A 21,899-nucleotide genomic window follows, 5' to 3' on the forward strand; every position below is an offset into this window, starting at 1 on the left:
TGTACGGAAAGACATCCTCGGAATCCTCACTTTGGGCCTGTTCCCACACACATTTACAGTAGAAGTCCCCACCCCGGTCACAGTGGGTGATGACTATCGCACACCAGGACATTCCGTCGATTCCCGGAATGTGTGAGGCCGATCGGATCTCATGGGGTGGGGGCTTTGATCTGCCATAGATTCTTTGAAGAGGGACAGCTTCCTACTGTAAGGGGCAATAAACCGTGTCTGCAGGGCTAGGTGATGGCCTGGGATCGGGCCGGACAATCGGGCACAGAGGAAGGGGGTTCATCAAAAGGATGTGTGATCATCAAAGGGACGGAGGGAGGTGTTAGCCGGGTACGGGATGTGGCTCCGAGGCAGGGCCGCGCTGAAGGGGTGGTTTATGGCCCAAGAATGTGAGAACGTGGGCTGTCAGCGCGCGGGGGATGCTTGCGGGGTCAGAGAGGGAGAGAGAGAGACGCGCTGGCTATCGGTAGTGGGCAGAGAGGCCATGGCATTCAAAATGGCCGCTACTTACGCGCACATAGGAGCCTAAAAGGGACAAGATGGTGCCGATAATGTTTACGTCACAATCTAGATTTTAACAGTCCTCCCTTTTCAACATATCTAGCCAGCTTGTCAATCTATGTCTATCCCCATCATATTGCGGATTTCTACATCATACAAAGCTTTCATGCGTTCAGCTTCAAAGTTCGGAGTCTTGGGGCAAACACAGTTAGCAAATAGTGAACACAGAGGTGGCAAGCATTGAATACCCAGGCAGAGTCCGCATATTACGACGATTGGTATCAGTACAATCATGAGCAACCTCCATCCCCAGTCCTTTACAGCACTCCAGAACCAACTCCCAAGCGACCATCCTTCTTGTTCCTGATGAACTTCTGAGGAGAGTCTGTGGAGGTGTTCAATGGCCTTGTAAACGGAGGGTGAATTGTCTGGTATGTAGGTACAACAGCTGGACCCGATGATACGACATGCTCCTCCACGGTCCGCCAGAACCACATCTAGAACAAGGCGGTTCTGAAGAGCCACCAAGCGGACCGCCTGAAGCTCGGCTGTATTGTTCGTGAGGATACCAGCCGTGATGTTCATTGTTGTTTCAACTGCCTGGGTCAAATGTCGGATGGCACGACTGTTCGCCATCGGGCCCCAGAGTGGAACGAGTCCCTTTATTGCATCGAGGAACTGTGCTCCAGTAGAGTCGGCTTGTTCAATGTCCTTGGCTCGTTTGTGTCTGTGATGGTTCGCTGGAGCCACATAGGTCGGAGGAAGGACGAAGGCAATATAACAGGTGCCCCCCCAGCCTTTGGGGAGCCAGGTGTAGGCCTTTGTACCACAAACAAAGTACATGTTCGGTGAGGAGACGAAAGAGGGTGGATCAATGGAGTCCAAGGTTCGGATGATGTGGCAAGTGCTGCGGCCTACCAGCTGTGTCCCAAGCCCTTCGATGCACATAAGGCCTGTGACGTTGATGACAGATAGGGCCACAGTCAGGGTGGCAGCTGTTCGTTTACGGAGGTAGGAGAAAGTGGGTCTGGTCGGATTGTTAAATACCTGCATTTCAATCCGCTCGTTGACGGGTATGTCCATATGGATAGAATCATTGGAGGTCTGTGGGCAGAAGGGTGCAGTATTTTTCTTAGTTTTGTTCTGCCAGACCTCATGAAAGAAATGGGCCATAGTTCTGCTGGAAGTGGCATTGTCTCTGTAGCTCTCTTGCAAGAGGATCAGCCAAGCAAGGCAGGAGCCATGAACAGAGAAAGGTGAAGGGATGAAGGGGATGGAATGTCCGGTGGCATGTGGTATCAACCCACAGATCCAGCAATTCGTGGCATTTGCAGCAAGGTTGTGTTGGTGCAGCAACTGTACAAAGGAGTTGTTCCAGAACTCCTTACGCCTTTCTTGGATTTGAGGTGAAAGAGAGACCAGGTAGTGTTCTTTCATGGTGGTAGGCTGTGCAGTCGTTAGAAATGTCTTATGAGCCGGTGCGTTCTCTTCCACGATCCAGAAGGTAGTCATGAGGAGGAGGCAAAAGAGAAGAGTGATAAGAAGAGCATTAGTCTTTGAGCTGTGCAACCTGTCAGTTTTCGGGTTCCTGTAGTGGGTCTTCGGATGTCCGGTTGCTTCCATCATCTTCGTATCGGGCGCTTCCATCATCTTCAAGGTGCTCGGTAGTGGGCAGAACCACGACTTCGTCAGGCTTTCTCTCCTGACAGCCTTAGAAGTGTTAGGCCACCGTTCTGAGAATTATGACTTAGTCAGTGGTCTGCTTAGCCGAAGCTCCCTCCTTTCGTCGCAGGTTATACCCTTCTCTGGATGGCACAGTGGGATCGGGAATCTTTGCCAGTTCGAGTGTCTCTGTGTCTGGATAGCAGTTCAGTGATGGTCGGTCTTTGTTCAGGAGCTCTTCCTGGGCGGCCACGTCTTCGATTGTCGTCAGAGTCGAGGAGATCCGCTTGCAGTGGTGCGCAAGTACCCAGTTGCGTTTTCCCTCCACTCGAAGTGCTGTTTGGGTGGTGATGAGGACTTGCCAGGGGCCCGTCCACCGGGGTTCCAGACTCTTAGCACGCTGGAAATTCCGGATCAGAACGAAATCCCCAGGTTGGATTGTGTGTCCGGGACCCCTGGAAGCATCAGGGATGGCATGCAGCACCTGTTGGTGGATAACAGACAGGGTTTTAGTCAACTGGCATAAGTAATCAGACATTAGGACGTCCAGGACGTCCTGAATGGATGTCGGTTTTGGTGCAGACCAGATATTTATAGGCCGGCCAAATACAACCTCGTAAGGTGTCAAGTGGTGTTTGGTGGGGGTAGAACGCATTGAGAGCAGTGCCAGTGGGAGTGCGTCTGGCCATTTCAGTCCTGTGGTAGTCACTATTTTGGCCAATTTGAGTTTCAATGTGGCATTATGTCGTTCAACCAGTCCAGCAGATTGGGGATGGAAGACTGCGTGGAACTTTTGTTTTACACCCAACCCCTTCAAGATGAGTTGGATAACTTCGGCTACGAAGTGGGGGCCATTGTCGCTCCACAAAATTCGACAGAGGCCGTAACGAGGGAAGAATTCCTTTAATAGTATCTTTGCAGTAGCCATGGCAGTGTTGTCACGGGTTGGATAGGCTTCCACCCATTTGCTAAATGCGCACACCACAACTAGTACGTACTTCAGGCCTTGGCATCTATCTAGCTGGATGTAGTCCGTCTGCAAGACTTCAAATGGGTGGTTGGGAACACCAAACCCTCCCCGGGGTACTACAGTTCCTTTCCCAGGGTTGTGTTGTAGGCATATCAAACATTGCTGGACCAGTCGTTTGGCGGAGTCTGCGATTTTATCATTGTGCCAGACTTTGGAGACAAGTTCGGTCATGGGGGCTGGTCCTATGTGAGCAGGGGAGTGTGCCATAGTCCGAATGGGAATCAAGTATGAATCGGGTAGTAACCATTTGTTCAAGTCTTGTGTCCGCCAGCAGCCTTCATCATCCTTCAGTCCCACCCGTGCCCATTCAGTCAATTCATGTTGTGAGCTAGCCGTTTGAATGTCCCTAATAGTGTCCCTAGCGTCTGTCCATTTCTCTACTTGTGACCTAGTCACGTACATGCGTGTCGTCATCCTATTCTCAGCTGTGGTTCGAGCAGTGATGTCGGCTAGTGCATTTCCCTGTCCAATGAGGTCTGTCACCTTCTTGTGTGCCTGGCATTTGATGACTGCAAGTCGTTTGGGAAGGAGGACGGCTTCGATCAGGGCGGAGACCAGATCTCCGTGCAAGATGGGTGTACCATGCGAAGTCAGGAATCCCCTCTCCCTCCAAAGGAGCCCAAAATGGTGAACCACCCCAAAGGCATACTGGCTGTCGGTGTAAATGTTTGCTGTGGTTCCTGCTGCTAAGATGCATGCTCGGGTGAGGGCAATCAGTTCTGCCGCCTGGGCGGATCGTTGCGTGATGCGAGCGGTTTCAACTACAGTTCGGGCTGTGGTAACTGCATAGGCAGCTGAGGTGGTGCCGTCGGGGAGTTTAATGCAAGAGCCGTCTACCCATAGCTCTCCGTCAGGGTTTGGGAAGGCAGTGTCTCGGAGGTCAACTCTACTCCTAGTCTGTTCGTCCGTGAGGGTCACACAGTCGTGTATTGGGGGCACATCGGGATCGTTTTCAGGCAGAGGCAGCAAGGTGGCTGGGTTCAGTGTGGTGCATCGTTTCAACGTGATGTGAGGTGCGAGCAGTGTCAGTTCGTACCCAGTCAGTCGTGCGCTGGTCAGGTGTTGTGTCTTGGTCTGGTTTAGGAGGGTGTCAACAGCATGAGGCACTAGTACCGTGAGGGGATTCGAGAGTACGAGTCCCTCGCTTTGTCGGATAGAGACAGCAGCAGCGGCTACTGCTCGAAGGCAGGCAGGCAAAGCTCTCGCTACAGGATCAAGAGTGGCAGAGAAATAGGCACATGGTCGTTGTTTGGGGCCAATGGTCTGAGTCAGGACAGACAAAGCGCATCCCTCCCTTTCGTGAGTGTAGAGAGAGAAGGGCTTTGTGTAATCAGGGGTTCCTAGGACGGGTGCTGAACAAAGGGCATCTCGTAGTTCCTTGAAGGAGGATTGACATTCAGGGGTCCAAGGGAGCGGGAAGGGGACATCTTTAGTCAGTAGGGAAAGTAGTGGTTTCACAATGAGGCTGAAATTTGGCAACCATTGTCGGCAGAAGTAGGTGAGGCCTACCAAAGAGCGGACTTGCTTCGGGGTTTTAGGGATAGGGGTCTCTAGAATAGCCTGTATTCGATCGGGTGTGAGCTTTCTCCCGTCTTTGGACAAGAGGTGGCCTAGGTAAGTGACTTGAGGTTGGCAGAATTGCAACTTCTTCTTGGAGACCTTGTGGCCATTTTCCGCGAGGAAGTGCAGGAGTTGGATGGTGGCTGTGACTGCAAGTGGAGTGGTGTCGGCCGCCAAAAGGATATCATCGACGTACTGTATCAACACCACTCCATCCGGCAATTGGACTGCATCCAGCTGTCTCTTGAGGGCCTGGCTGTAGATGCTTGGACTTTCAGTGTAGCCCTGGGGTGCTCTGCAAAATCTATACGAGCGGGATTTTAAAGTGAAGCCGAAAAGGTAGCGGCTGTCTGAGTGAATGGGGATGGAGAAGAATGCGTTCTTGAGATCGATTACCGTGAAGGTGGTGGCAGTGGAAGGAATCAGGGTCAGAATGGTGGTGATGTCCGAGACTACAGGGTACTGAGGTACAACTACTTTGTTGACTTCTCGTAGGTCGATGGTGAAGCGGTACGCTTTTTCATCTCCCTCACCCTGCTTCTTCACAATGGGTAGGATTGGGCTGTTGCAAACATTGCTAACTACTTCTTCTACCACTCCTGCATCTACCAGGGACTGGATGATTTTTACCAACGCCTTCTCGCCTTCGGGCGATATCCGATACTGTGGGAGTTTGGGGAGTACTGCGTCCTGTCGAACAGTTATGTGTACAGGGTCTATCATCATGCGTCCTACGTCCGAGTCAGTCTTTGCCCATAGGTAAAGAGGTAGGGTGTCGAGTAAGGAAAAGTCAGTGTCAGTGATAGAAAACATGCGTTGTGTGCGACAAGATCTGAGCAGTGTTGGGTTGTCGTACAGAATGACTCGAACTCCGTCTTGTGAACACCTAATAGCTCGAAAATGTTTCAATAAGTCAAGTCCCATAATGGCGTCGGGGGTGTTGGAGGAGAGCAAAAACGTTGTGTCAGTGGTGTTATTGTCCAAGTTAAAAGAGATCGGTGTGGACAAGGGATTAGTGGAGGGCGTTCCATCAAAACCTATTGATGTCACATGTGAGCCAGACAAGAGTGCCCTGGGAATCAATCGTTTAGACAACGCACTACGTGTTGCACCAGTATCTACCAGAAATGGAGACTTCGTACCTAGGACCATAGCGGTTACATAAGGGCCTTGCTGGTCAACATAGAGCTCGACTGGATCCCTTCCTTGCCCTTGGCAGTCCTATGCAAAGTCGTGGGCATTGTCGCAGTCAGACTGTTGGCACTGATTCTGTCGGGGACGGTCAAACGTGTTCGGTCTGCCAGGTCTGTCATTGTTGGTGTCGTTTGTGTGCCCTCGTCCCTGTCCTCTATTTCTCGGCCCGCCCGCTACGTCTCTCGTGTCTTTATTTCTGAGTGCTTCTTGCAGAACTGGACATTGAGACTTCCAGTGGCCATATCTTTTGCAAAACGCACACTGGTCCTCATCGAGGTCTGTTCGTGGAGCGCCGGGTGCGGGTGTGCGGTCTCTAGGGGGTGGATTTCTAGGAGCATTTGACTGATAGTTTCCTCTATACTGTTCCCTTCCTATAGTCACCCTTTGCAACTGAGCAATCATCACCCTCTCTTTCAAGTCCTTTTTCTCCTTCTCAGTCGCTTGATCGTTCTCGTTCTTTTGTCGCTCATAGTATTGAGCCATCTGAAGGATAGCTGCGGGCTTGGAGGCCGCCCAACTACTCTCGCTAGTCTGTAGTTTCTGCGAGACTTCTGGTGTCAGGCCTTTCACATAGTTCTGGACAAACAAGTGATGTCCGGTCGCAGTGGTCATGTCCTGGCCGCTGTAATCGGAGAACACTGTTTCATACCGGGAGAAGTATTCTGATACGTCTTCCTGGGGTTTCTGGCGACAGGCCGTTACTATCGACCAGTCCACCTTCCTTTCTGGAACTAGGGTTTTTAATTTCTGCACAATCTTATCTGGTAAGTCTAGAATGGCCTTCAAAGGTTTCTGTCCCGGCTCCCGTTGCTTGTCAACATTACCGAGTTGTATCCAGGTATGTCCGAACAGCTCAAGGTGGTCGACTTTCCGGATTTGCTTCCACACATCAGCTGGCAGACATAGCCCGAAAAACAAATCGATATCCGCTAGGGTCATAATTGTTGAACCCAAAGCGGTGGCTAATTCTGTATAGAAGGCCGTGGGGTTCTTTCGCAGATCAGGCAAGGACTTTCGGAAAGTCAGGATGTCTTGCCGATCCCATGGTTGGTAAACCCAGTTGTAAACTACCCTCCCTCTCGCATCTTGGTGGTTAATATCGTCGTGTGTTCCCTGCCCTCGTGGGGGAACCCAATAGGGAGCGGCCTCCTTTATGGGCATCATCGTGTCAATTTTTTCTACTCTGGCTTCAGTCGCTGCAGGAGTCGTGGGGTTAATCTCTGGTTTCTGTTCCGTGAGGTGACGAAAAACTTCAAGCGTACGCGTGAAGAGGTTCGTCACATCACACTCGTCCCCATCTCCGACATCAACTTTCCTATACAGAGTCGTTAGGGTTTCAGGGCCTTTTCCTTGGTATCGGTCTTCATAGGCATTAAGGGTATGGTAACAAAGGCGTACGACAAAGTGTCGTCTGTGGCTACTGGCATATGTATTGTACATATCCGTTACATAATCCTCACTTTTCTTTCGCACCACCAGCGTCTTTACAATCTTATCGATCCCAACTCGTTCATCCTTACTTAATCTATTCGGTCTAGCAGGGTCTTTCCTCCCAGCTTCGGGATCATCTGAAGTCGCTGCTCGTGCTACGCTGGGCACGAGGGGTTCGGTCGGCGCAGAGGCCATGAGAACCGAGGCTCCAGCACTACTCTCGCTTGTCGGTGGGGGTTGCGGGTGCTGCGCTAAGGGTTGGGAAGGGGCGTATGGAGGGGGCATGTAGATGATCGGGGGACCTAGTAGTAAATCATCGTTCATTCGCTGTTTTGAAGGTAGCTCGGGGTAGAGTGTAGAGGGTGTCCTGACGGGACACTGGCCCGATGATTCGGAATCTTGTTTTAGCTTGGTTTCCTCTCTTTCTTTTATTTCTTCCTTCAATTTGTTAGCGGCTAGGTGAGCTGCTTTGCGTAATTCCTTTTCTAACCTGACCTCATTTCTCTTTTTCCGCTGTTCTGTTTCTTTGCGCCACATGCCGAAGCTGTCGAGCATAGTGGGTGTTGTCTTATTTCTATAAAGGGCTGTTTCCAGCGCGTTTATTTTGTCGTTATCAAAGGATCCTATCAGTGGCCACTGACTTTCCCGATCCTTTTTCGTGTATTTATGCCACAGCTTACTATAAGCCACGGCGACTAGTCCATATTTAGTAAACATGTCCTTATTAGGGGTGCCCTCCAGTGGAGCCGGATGGTTCACCTCTAATAAGCGGTCCGGGCTGAACCAACTACCAACAAACGGGGCAAAAATAGGCATGACGGGTTACAAAGGGGACAAAAGTCTGCACTACCTATCCTTCACTATTCACAAGGACTAAACAGAGTATTGCGACTCTGTGCTTTTTTGTAAATAGAGAATAACCCAAAGAGAACCAATTCCGAACAATCAATGTTCGGACAAACAATCAATCAAATGAGGGATAAAAATAGGCATGACGGATTACACCGGGGGCAAAAGCCTGCGTTACCTACCCTACACTATCTGCAAAGACTAAACAGAGTATGGCGACTCTGTGCTTGTTTGCAAATAGAGAATCTCTCAGAAACAATCAAATGAGTAATACTAGTATTTTCAAACAATCAAACAATCAATTTGCAATTCGTCGTGTTACACGACCTTACCCGGACCGCATGGACAGTTTCTCGTCCTCCGCTTCCAGCGCCCGATCGTCCTCTATTCTCCGTAATTGCTCTGGCACTCCTGATGGTTCCCAGTCAGGACCGTAGATCACTCGAGAGAGGTCTGCTCGGAACCGGTGAAGTTCGGATGATCGGCTGCCAGACGAGGGTCTATCGGGCAGGAGCTCTTCCCGATCGTTGCAGTCGTTCACTCTGTCGTTGGGACCTTTCCCACTGGATCCACGCGTCGCTGATGGGCCCCACGTTTGGGACGCCAATTGTTGAAAAAGGGTCAGGCAGATCAGGTCGATTACCCCTTTTCAAGGATTGCCCGGCGTTAGCCACCTCTCACCCAACTCACGGTTACCAAATAAAGAGGCAGGCGCTGGAGACTGGAAGGCAGGAAACAGGAGTTTATTCCGACGGACCAGAACACGTCAAATCAGACAACAGGGTATCTTCTCGAGGTGCTCTAAACGCATCCTTGAGGCCTGGCCTCTTATACACAGGTTTATTGCTTTATTACATGAAACACATTTTTGTCAATACTTTGATGTACGGAAAGACATCCTCGGAATCCTCACTTTGGGCCTGTTCCCACACACATTTACAGTAGAAGTCCCCACCCCGGTCACAGTGGGTGATGACTATCGCACACCGGGACATTCCGTCGATTCCCGGAATGTGTGAGGCCGATCGGATCTCATGGGGTGGGGGCTTTGATCTGCCATAGATTCTTTGAAGAGGGACAGCTTCCTACTGTAAGGGGCAATAAACCGTGTCTGCAGGGCTAGGTGATGGCCTGGGATCGGGCCGGACAATCGGGCACAGAGGAAGGGGGTTCATCAAAAGGATGTGTGATCATCAAAGGGACGGAGGGAGGTGTTAGCCGGGTACGGGATGTGGCTCCGAGGCAGGGCCGCGCTGAAGGGGTGGTTTATGGCCCAAGCATGTGAGAACGTGGGCTGTCAGCGCACGGGGGATGCTTGCGGGGTCAGAGAGGGAGAGAGAGAGACGCGCTGGCTATCGGTAGTGGGCAGAGAGGCCATGGCATTCAAAATGGCCGCTACTTACGCGCACATAGGAGCCTAAAGGGGACAAGATGGCGCCGATAATGTTTACGTCACAATCTAGATTTTAACAAGGTTACAATAAGAGACGCTGACCTCAAAACTGTTCATTGAGCAAATTCTTGGCTTCATATAGAGTCCTTCATTCAAGCAATGCAACAACCACCTCCTCTAGCATGTACATGTCACCCAAGTAGATAAAAAAGTGAAAAGGCAATGGCAAGTTATGTCCGAGTGGCAGCATCAGAGAGGGGGCAAGGAAGGAGGGGTGGGTGAATGCAATTGTGCATCTTGATGTATGCTTCACTGCTGCAGGAGGGGTTGTGCAGTGCCTTCCCTTGTTTGGTACATGCCCTATATTCCAAAAGAAAGGGGTTTGGGGTTTTCGATTACAGAAGTCACAGTGGTGATTAACATGTATATATGATATTCATCCTGTAGAGATGCTGACTATTCCTGGAATTGATTCTATTGTTCCACTTCTATTTACAGCTACAAGAAGTTCTTACCCAAGTGTGTCAGGGCAAAAATCCAAGACTATCACATTTTGACACGAAAAAGAATCCGGTACAGATTCCGCAAATTTATTCAACAGTTCAGCCAATGCAAGGCTTCTGCCAGAGACTTGAAACTTAAATATCTCATAAATCTGGAAACTCTTCAGCCGGCCTTCTACTCAGAACGTTTTGAAATAAAAGAGCCAGGCAGAGGTCCTTTGGGTGAGGAGATCTTTACAACCATTGTAATAACTGGAAACGGTGGAATTCAGTGGTTGAGAGGGAAGCATAAAGACAAAGAAATGCTAGCCGACCAGGTAACTACTCACGTTTTAAAGTCCCTTTGTTTAATTGTAAGGTTTTGTAATATGTCAATGAAAACAATGTTTTTAAATTGCAACTAAAGCGGCAATACCAGTGACAGAAATAATCAATATGTGGCATTTGCCCCAACCACTCAACAAAACATTTCTTAGTTGGTACAGTATACTGCAATGTTTTGAAAGGGATGTTGAAATATCAATTAGATGCCAATGATTCTTAACCTCTGATTTACAAAGTCAGCAATATAGACTAAACTGTCAAAGAGCGAGCCAGTGTCTGTATGAAGAATACAAATATGTAGGCAATAGTTTCTTTAGTTGTAGCTAAACCTAAACAAAATGTTTTTCTACATTTGTTTCAAATATGCTGGATTGTTTTGATAGAAATTATGTGTTTGTTTTCCCTAGATTGCTGTTCTTGGGTACAATATGAATTGGCATGATCTGGGTTGATGATACTATTTTCATGAACTGATCCTAAAAGCTTGATTTGCTAAACCATCCACAGTTCCATTCCTCATGTTGTGTTAAATGAGACCGTAATAATGAAATAACTCTGTGATGAATACAAAATCAATGACCGGGATGAGGTTCATACTATTCATTAGGAACATGTATGTAAGGATTTCAATTAATATAAATACTAACTATGCTGATTTAGATCCTAAAGTGAATCAATTATAGCTAGAATGTACCATCATAAGCCATTAAATGGACGTAAAATAAGGTAACACATTAAAAGCAGTAATGGCTTTCTCACTGATTCTATGGTAAATTTGTCTACTGCCCTGATGGATACAGAATATTCGCTCTGTACTAGTGGAGGACTTTGGTTGTCCAGGTTAGTTGGTTCTCTCAGTAACATCTTATGGTTTCATATTATTTGAGCATTTCGAAGTCCACTCGTGTGTCACTCCTGGACAACAGTAGAGCTGCCCAGTAGAATCTTGCTATTTCAGAAATTCTTGAACCTGCTCTCGATTGAGACCATCTTGCTATGAATTGGATTTCAAGCCAGACCAGCACATTTAACATTCAAATTATGATGTGGGGTGTATGCCCCCTGACTGATCCATACAGTGTTAACATGGCCTACGTCACAGAGTTTAACATGGATGCCATTAGTTTTTACCCTGCACAGTATTCTGGGAAAGCTGCTGTTTTTTCCCCTCTGGTTTGCAGCAAGGAGCTAACATTATCAGTCTCCATTTGGGTGACATGTATCACTTCATATAGTCACTCTTGCCCTGATAGCAGCTGCAGCCCAACTGTGCTTTTTAAGTCTGCTTTTAAAAGGTAAGTGAATCTCGTAAACTTTGAACCTCAACAGGCTTCCTCCAGTACTGTCTTGGATTTTGAGACCTTCCTAATACCCAGGCAGAAAGCTTTTGTCTTACTTCACCCAGCATAGATGTAATGTGAGATCATCCAAATGCACTGTACGAACGCTGTTAACGTACATAAGTAAGGAAGGGTGTGGGAGCAATCTGAGATTAAAGATTTGGTGAGACTACCACCTTACTAAGTCCTCCCTCAGGCTCAAACTGTAGAACATCATTATTGAGCAGTTGCCACGTTTTCTTATACATGTGTCATAGTGACCATGCTGACATTAGAGTTCTTAAGTGTTAATGACTGAAGAGTAGATTTGCAGGATTTCCAGGCTGATGTTGCTTTTCATTTACAACTGCTCTTCATACCTCGCACCTTATTACAATTAAAGACCTGCAGTCGCTAAGTTCAAATAATGCCAGTCCACCCTGCAGAAATACATGTGAAAGGATATTTGGAACAATAGTTAGGCTTAGATTACAATTCAGCAGTTTTTTGTTCATGAAGCTTTATTCGGCACATAAAAATGACCATAAAAGCACAGAACATATACAATTAAAATACAGCATATCCAATACACATAAAATACAAAACACATAAAGTACAGAATACAAACAGAGTTCCTAATATAACATACTTTTACGTGTTTTGATAGAACAATTAAGGAAGGTGGCAGTAAAAAAACAGATATCAGCAGACTCCATATTAAATAGCAAATGCATCGCCTCATTGAAAGTACATACACCATATTTGATAAACATGGGTTTCAAATAAAGTAATCGAAAATTCATATATATTTTGCAAATCAATAGAAAGTGCATAGTGCTTTGTTTTGTAACGCCATCACATAAGCATGGCCCAGTTGGATGTTTCTTCAGGTTTGGCCAAGCCACTAAATAATGAGCCATGCCAAACCTTAACCTGGTTAAAACAAACTTATGGGATGGCCTGTTTACCATCACTAGATACTCTGGAAAGCCTTCATTCACGTTATATTTGTTGTAAGACATGACTGTGGACATTGAACCATACTGTGTGTCCCGTTTTCTTACTTTATGGGCCAAAAATGTGGTTCTCAATTCAGCTTTGGATATCTTAGATGCAGCACTGAGGTCGGTCAAAACATCAATATTAAATATTTCTAGATAACAGTCGGCGACATATTTTAACCACGGGATCTTACGGGCTTTATCCATTAACAAACAATCCTCTATAATTGATCTATTAAAAACCTTTTCGTCCTGAAGCCATATCGACCGCCATAACATTAATGGCCTCATTGACAATAGATCATCTAGATAATGGATATCCAATTCCCGGTGGATCAACTCGGTCGGGGCAGAAGGGCGTAAGCATAGGAGTCTTTTTAAAAAATAATTCTCCTCCACTTGTAAATTATGAGAGCGCGTGTGTCCCCAGACCCCGGCACCATACATTGCGATGGAGATACACCTTGCCTGATAAATGTGGAGCATGTCCCTGGTACGTCTATCGCCAACTTTTGCCGCAAACCTAAAAACACCATGTACGTTTTTTGCCATCTTGTTACCGACATTATTAAATTCATTTATTCACTTTTTGTTTTTCGAAAAGGTTATGCCAAGGTAAAAAAATGTGTCTACTTCCAGCACCTTTATTCCCTCAATGAAAAAGGCACTAGAAGTCCTTCCTCTGGCCCCATAGGTCATAGTATGTGTTTTTCCCTTATTAATAGACAATTTTCGATCCTTGATAAAACTATAGAATCTATCGATCAGACGCTGTAATCCGCGGGGTGTTCTTGACAGCAGGACAGCGTCGTCGGCATACAGTAACACTGGTACCGGAACTCCTTTGATTTTAGGGGCATCAGCATTTACATTTTTTAAAATGGAGTCAATTTCATTAATACATAAAATAAAAAGTAGGGGGGCTAATACACAGCCCTGCCTAATTCCTCGATTAACCCTGAATTTCGGGGTACATTCACCATTAGTGCCGTAACGGACACAGGTTTCTAGCTTTTCGTATAATCTAGCCAGAAAGAAAATTATCCCCTCAGGTGCTCCTAGTTGTAACAGGGTCGGCCACAATATGGTGTGGTCGACCATATCAAAAGCACTACTGAGATCTGCGAAGCAGAGATATAATGGGCCCTGTTTGGCTTCAGTGTATTTACCTATCAACAAATCAAGGTTAATACACTGGTCAAGTGTCCTCCGTCCCTTTCTGAATCCAAACTGGCTATCAGCCAGGACATCCTCCTGCTCAACCCACTCTTCTAATCTCGCCAACATGACTCTACTCATGATCTTGATTGAGGAGTCTAGAAGAGAGATGGGCCGATAATTTCTTACATCTGATTTATTACCCTTTTTATGAATCGGGATGATGATGGATTCCCCCCAGGTTTTAGGTGCCACAGTGCATACAGCGGCATTAAAAACGATTGCCAGGAGAGGGCTCCATAGCTCTGGGGCTGATTTATAAACGTCTATAGGAACCGTATCGGGGCCTTGGGCTTTGCCCCCCTTGCTCGCATCGATGCCAAGCTCAACTTCTTTCACACTAATATTCAGAGGGATGACTGGCCATCTACTGGGATCTTTATCAGCGGGAATGGATAGTCCAAATATTTGGGAGAAATGCGAGATCCAGTCATCGCTAGATACATTAGCACTGAGCTCAGGGGTGTTTCCCTCTCTGATAAAGGCAGTTGATTGTTGCCCAAAACAATGTATTGTTAGATAACTCCGCAGCTTCATTTAATGAAGCCCATGCATGCTGCTGCATCTCACCCTTCCTCCTCTTTAATGCTTGTTTATACTCCAGTCTTAAATTGACAATTTCACCTGGGGTCCTAGGCTGTTCAGCAAGGGCATGTTTTAGTTTAGTTAATAAACTGGTACACATATGGTCAAACCAACCCGGTCCATTTCCACTGTGTGTTTTCTTTGGTCTGGTGAACCTGGCATCAATGGATTTATTAATGTCTTTAAAAGCGTTTAAAACCCGCCCGTGATCTACATTAGTATCAAGGATAAGGGTGATATCAGACATACTTTCTTTAACGATGGAACTTAACAGGTCTTTAGCCTTTTCCCCAACCCATCTTATTCTTACAGCGTTAGGTCTGTATGGCTGTATGTTGGAGATTGTAGTACCCACAACCCCGGTGCTTTTCCCCCACAGTGTACATTTCAAAATTATACAATTATGATCACTTAAAGATGAGATCTCAATCCTGGGGGGGGGGCACAAAATGGGGTGATATTCGATGAAACAATTACGTGATTAATAACTGAACAACTCTGCTTGTTCTTAAAAGTAGGGATAGTCTGGCCCTGATCATCCTTAACGAAATCTAAGATTTCCAGGTCATGGCTGCCCATAAGCTTATGTAATGAGTCACCGTAACTGTTATGTTTAACGTGTAGGTCATCTGCACCAACATTATTAATAACCCCACATACCTTTTGGGTAGATAGTTCACATAGCTGTAGGTTAAAATCACCCACCCAAATAAAATCAAATAAAACATTTATTTCAGTGCTAAAATTATCAATTTTACTTGCTAGATCATTAACTACAGTCATCCTAGAGTTATCAAACACGTTATTGTAGTAATTAACGAGTAATATATTGCGCCCTTGGTCCGCGATAAGCCACAAGAGCTGGACATGTGGACCCACGGTCAAGTACCTTTTTACTACTACTTGCTGTTTAATGGAAATTAAGATCAGAAGGCCACCTTTGGCTCTCCCTGAAGATGACCCTTGTGCCTTCAGATTATAAGAAACAAACCCCTCAAAATGTACGTCTTCCCTACACCATGTTTTCTGAAAGCAAAGAATATCATGACTGTTAATGAAATCTTGCCAACCCAAAGCATTCCCTTTGGATTTTAGTCCGGCGATATTCTAGCTAACAATAGAAATACCATTAGCTTGCATTACACTCTTGACAACTGGGGCAACCAAAGTACATACACTGTCCCCCGCCTTTGTATCGACATTGGATGTACCCCCGCTGCCATTGTTCACTGTTAGACCACTCATCTTAGCTTGCTCAGTATATGGGGTAATTGGTTCAGTGGTCTGACTGATTGTGACCAGCCTTCCTGGGGGTTCACTAACCAGTAAATGTCAGTCGTTAGTATCCAGTGAACTTAGAGCTTGGTATCTATTCTGCATAGTTAATTCGAAAACAGGGCGAACATTAGGGAAAGAGGGTCTACTCCTGCTAGGTTCAGAGGATGCTACAGTGAGATGACTGTAAAAGTAGCCAAGCGAGCGCACATAGACGCTATTCGCATCAGATACTAGAGAAGCAGCTCTTAGCAAGACTGTGGCAACATGTTGGGGATATTTAAAATTAATGATGACACAGTCCCCACTACAGGTCTTTCTAGACGGGCCAATCCAATTAACCCTTCTGGTAGATAATATTTGGTCAGAGTAGGTAATTGGAAAGCCACAATGATTATTTAGCCATAAAACAGCTTTATTTTTAAGCGATTCGTGGGATTCCTGGTAATTCTGGTTGTTACGGGAATCATTAGGTGGTACATTACTCAAAACAACCACATAAGGTGCACAGTCAGGTGGGAGATTAATGTAACGACTTTTCCTTACTTCTCTGACACCCAGGTTACTCTCTGGTGCAACTGTAGCCTGTTTGTTCTGACAATTAGTTGGTGATGGATCAGGCCTAACAGCTTGAGTAACACTAGATCTCCCACTAGTTAGATTAGATAGACTTATACTAGACCCATTACTGTTAGCTTTACAGGTTGCGTTAACCTCTCGATCTAGACCCACGGTAACATCCTTAGATTTTTTCGACTACAGCCAAATGCGTTCCCAGGAGCCCCTCTAGTCGCTTAACTTCTAGAGAGATAATATCCAATTTAAGAACCAGGGGTTTAATAATTTCTTCCATCTTATTTTCAATTACTCTGACTAGAAGGTCAAGTTGCTCAGAGTTAATTTTCACAGCAGATTCACATTCAGATTGCTTGGGTACATCAACCTGGGGGATTTTAGGGGGTGTTACAGCTCTTTTTTTGTACGGTTTCCCCCACGTTTAACTTGCGACTTCCTACAAGCCCTCATTACTCTTTGGGCTCTTGGGGCCTGTGGGCTTTGCTCAATAGCCTCTATTGATGCATCCATAGTATCTAGATGGAAATCAGAGTGAACCTGGGCTTCAGTCAGGACAACTAACCTATTATCCAGTTCAATACAGTCGTCATTTATGACCCGTGAGGGCGGGGAGAGGAGATTTGGAGATATGGCATGTGGGCTCCCCCGTCCTAGTGAGGCTCTCCGATCATTGTTAATTTTATTGACAACTTTCACTAGGTAGTTGTCTAAAGTAGCTAAACCAGGAGTGCTTTTGTCGGACTTCTGTTTGGACATTATTAAATCTGGCGAGATACTGTTTAGAATATTAAAACCAATATAAGAGAACAAAGACTATCATGAATATCCAAACAACCAAATACAATGGTACGAAATTCTGCACTCAGACTTATAACCAAAGCTTAAAAGCAAGGTGCAGAAAATACAATACAACTGGACGTAGTCCATAGTCCTAAGACCAACAAATAATAATTTCACTTGCGTGTGATAAATGGGCGGATTAGCAAGACCAAAGTCCGTGGCCCAGCCCAGCCTCTCCTGCCCCGGACTGCCACAGACTGTCCCGGGCTTCTCGCGGGGCGAGTGGTGCTCTCCCTGCTTTAAGCGCCTCGGGACGCGTTGGTGGAGTGGGCGGAATGCGCAGCCCCCAAGGCTGCTGGGAAATGTAGTCTGATGACTGATGACTGCCGTTCCCCTCACGGCGTGCCCGGACCTTCTCTGGCCGCTAAACAGGTAGGGACCGCCGTTGCCCTCACGGCTTGTGTCCCGGTCTCTTATGCTGACCCCCGGGGCTCCAGGCGCTCTCCCTGCTTTAAGCGCCTCGGGGCGCGTTGGTGGCGTGGGCGGAATGCGCGGCCCCCAAGGCTGCTGGGAAATGTAGTCTGATGACTGCCGTTCCCCTCACGGCGTGACCGGACCTTTTCTGGCCGCTAAACAGGTAGGGACCGCCGTTGCCCTCACGGCTTGTGTCCCGGTCTCTTATGCTGACCCATACCTTTGCAGCAGAAAATCTCCCCATGGCTGTACTAGATTATCTGTCTAAATTGAGGACAGGCTGGAATTAATTTTAGGTCAAGCTGTAACACCTGCTGACAAAATTATGCCCCATGGTTTAGGTACAAATGTGGATACATTTCGTAAAAGGATTTGTCGCATGCACCATTCTTTTAGCCAAGAAGATTGTATTAAGGCTTTTGAAAAGTTAAAATAGTGCTAATTTAGAAGATTTTATGACAGACAGATGGTTGCAATCACATCTTCTCTTCATCAAAGAAGAAACGTTGGGAAAAGATACACTACTGGATATGCCTGATATCATATTTAATAACTGACAGGAAATAAATGATTTTAGTTGGGTTGCAATCTGAGTGTGGTTCATATCCTCTCCTGTATCATGCTGGCCTTGTTTTAGCTCTCTTGTGTCAGTCATTGGACTCATTATTTCGAGAACTAATATGTTCACATGCTGTGTGGACTGCTGTCATTCTGTTTTCCCCATATTTTCATGCATGACTCTTGTATTTTTCTTCAATTAAATTCAGTTATCTGAAAGCCTTTTGAGGATATTCTTTGATTTTTATTTTCTACTAGTAGAACAAAAGGTTGTAAAATGTATGCCTTACTGTTGTGATAATTGAAAGTGCTTTTTTCTTTTACCATAGTTGTTCCCGGAATTTCCATAAGGTGTCTTGCTTGAAAGAGGAATATTAATGATGCTATTGGAGTAAATTGCTTGCTAGCAGTTCCAACCGGCCCATGAGTGACTTGCTTGACTTAATTGTCACTCTGACTGAGTCGGACTGCGGGACAGGTGAGGTCGTGTGAGAGTGAGACTGACAGAGTCGTCACATCGGCTCAACTAGAGTCTAAACTCTACAACTCCCCTTGTGGTGGTGCCGGTCGTTGTGACTCCTGTGAGCTGCAGGCCCTGGGCAAACCTCTAACAGAAGCAACAAGTAAACAAAGAATAGATTATCTGTTTTTATAGTTGACAAAAGATTTTCAAATGCCTTGCAAAACTTCAGAAATGATTGTTAAAGAGCACACATTTCAGGTTCAACCCTTTTAGTGGTCTACTGTCGTTTAGGCAATGTGAATAACACATTAATTGCCTTTGTTTTATGTCGAACACTACATCCATATAGCCACAGCATGTGCATGCTGGTCAGTAAGTGCTGGTGAACTGGTCAACAAGACATTGTCTATTTTGAACACCACCAAGGCCAGAATGGCAGTACTGGGCGACCACCTGGTGTTTTCCCGGAAGGCTGGAAGGGTTGGAGCAGGTTTGGTTAGTTTGCTCCGGTGTTGTAGCAGTGCAGCAGTTCTTAAAGCATTACACATTTCTTTGTATATTCAGCAGTTTTCGGGCAACAATAAAAATGTTAAGCTAACTCTGGTTTATTTATTAATGTACCTGCCAGAGAAAGAGAGAGGGGAGTTTGGTCTAGTGGCAGTTTTCCCTTGTTTCAGGTAGCACAGAAGCTTAATATGCCTGCTACAAAGAACGTGTGACATGCGGGGCAGCCTCGGAGTCAGACTCATACCTGCTGCGTGGCATGACTACTGGGTGTCACTAGTCTCTAGATTGGTTGACTTCAACACAAGTTCAGGAATAGACTCTGAGTCCCTACCTGGCCATGAGAGACTTGCTTCACTTAATTGTTACTTTCTGACTGAGTCAGAATGGACCTCGGGCGGGCCTTGGGGCAGGTAGTGTGAGAGTGAGACTGACTAAGTTGTCACATTGACTCAACTAGAATCTCAACCTTCCAACTTCTCTTGTGGTCGTGCCGGTTGTTGTGACTCCTATGTGCTGCGGGCCCTGGGCAATCCTTAATAGAAGCACCAAGTAAAGTATGATAAGATTATCTGTTTTTGGAGTTGACACAAGATTTCCAAATGCCCTGCTTCAAACCTCTGAAACGATTGTTAAAGAGCACACATTTCAGGTTTAACCCTTCTTGCAGTATAGCCATCATTTAGGTAATGTGAATAACACATTAATTGCTATTGTTTTATGAACACTGCATCTGTGCTGCCACAGCATGCACATACCAGTCAGTGAGTGCTGGTGGATTGGCTAACAACAAAAAACCATAAGGAGAGAGGCCCCTCACACCAAAGGGACAGGGCTCTATATGAACTTTAATGTCCAAACAATTGATTCCCTTTGGATAAGTCACTTATACTCCATTCACTCCTACACATTCAATCTCAAAGCAATAATCTTCATTAGCCTCAACCATGATTGAATTTAATGGTACCAACTGATGACATATGTTTTTTTGTTTTAAATATCTCTACCTTAAAGGAAAAAAGATAGATAAAAAAAGCAAAAGAGAAAGAGACACATGTATCACAATCCACTTGTATTTCTTGTTCATTAACTAATGTTACAGAGATCACAATTGGCACATATTAACTACATTCTTTCAAACATGCCAATATGTCCACACGCTTTAGTATATTTCAAAGCGTAAACATGTTTCTGTGGTATCAATCCTGTCTAAATAATCTTTTTCAAGACCCAATTCGGTCCTTGCTTTCTAATACATCAATTGCAACAACCAAGGTCGATACCATTTCTAATAACAGATGGGACCCATTTCTCTGTAACTTCCGATCATTTGGACAATCACTTATGTCCTCCTTCTATATATTTCTGTAGTCATATGGGCCCTCCTTCGTTACACCATGTACAAAATCAAGAGCATAGACCTCCAATGTTCCGCCTTAGCTTTAGGAAGTAGACGTTTTTCTAGAAGATATTTCTGTATATTGATATGAGGTCCTGGGACTCCTCCTTATTATTATTATTATTTGTTTATATTTCTTTTTATTAAACAATTCAACTGAATCACATCATTGTTTACAAGCAGGCAACTTCAGCATTTCTGGGCATATTCTTCTACATTTCAAAATACATTACCATTATCATCAACTTGGTGACTAGGTGGGGAACAAATATCACCTCTGTAGTGGTTCCAGGCTCCCCATACCTTGCTCCACTTCCTGGGACATCCTCCGGCTATAAAAACTGACTTTTCCCTTTACATGCACCAGTCTAGATCTTCCCTCCACTTCCCAAGTAGGGGTGGCTGACCTGCCCCACACAACTGCGCGATGTTTCTTTTTGCCACCATAAATGCTAATGTCGCCCACTGCTTAGAATATGTGTTGAGATCTGTAGGCTCCCAAATGTTTAATAAACATCTCCGCGCTTCTGGCTGCATGTCCACTCCCAGTACCACCCGCATTGTGTGATGGATGTGCTTCCAATAGGCTTCAATCCGTTGACAGTTCCATAGAATGTGCATGAATGTTCCTACTTCCCCACCTACATTCTCTGCTTTCAGCTCAGCCCATACAAACTAATCCAGGGCCTGTGACATAAGCCATATGTATTATTTTAAGCTGCACTAACCTCAGCCTGGCTTGAACCACTACCACCCTTGGGGAAGAGACCGCCACCTGCCAGTCCTCGTCGTCTAACTCTAGGCCTTCACTGTTCCACTTTCCCTTCAACGCCTGCAGCGGATCATCCATATTGTTGATTAATTTCCTGTCAATGAGAGAAATGGTCTTCTCCGGGATGTGCCCGTCCAGCAGTCTATCTTCCAGGGGGGAGGCCTCTGGGAGCATCGTGTCATTAGGGATCTGAGTGAGTAACGCGTGGCGGATTTGGAGGTAACTGAAATATTCCGTATCCATCAAGCTGTATTGTGTTTTAAGTGATGAAGAGGGCAGCACCTTACTCCCCCCCCCCCCCAAATGTCCTTAATGCGAGTTATCCCTATGAGATCCCACTTATCAAATCCCTTGGATTTCTAGATGCTCCCCAGTTTCTCCGAGTTCCACATCGGTGTGGTCAGTGTAAGTTTACCCTCCCATTTCAGGTGCTTATTGACAGTATGCCATGTCTGGATGGCATTCGCTGTAGGACCAGTCAGCGGAAACCTACCAGGTTTGGCGTACAAAGCCCTGGTA

The 21,899-nt window shown here is 46.0% G+C and overlaps 1 protein-coding gene across 5 annotated transcripts in view; it reads left to right on the plus strand.

Moving 5' to 3' along the window:
- The window catches only part of JAK2 (Janus kinase 2), a 1,231,913-nt gene that overhangs the window by 738,203 nt on the left and 471,811 nt on the right, over positions 1-21,899 (plus strand). For all 5 annotated transcript variants that reach the window (XM_078676001.1, XM_078676005.1, XM_078676003.1 and 2 more), the window contains one exon: positions 10,128-10,449. In XM_078676001.1, coding sequence (XP_078532127.1) covers positions 10,128-10,449 — 322 coding nt within the window. The remainder of the gene's footprint in view (positions 1-10,127; positions 10,450-21,899) is intronic.

This window comes from Lissotriton helveticus, chromosome 2_1, assembly GCF_964261635.1.
Source record: "Lissotriton helveticus chromosome 2_1, aLisHel1.1, whole genome shotgun sequence".
Taxonomy (NCBI): domain Eukaryota; kingdom Metazoa; phylum Chordata; class Amphibia; order Caudata; family Salamandridae; genus Lissotriton; species Lissotriton helveticus.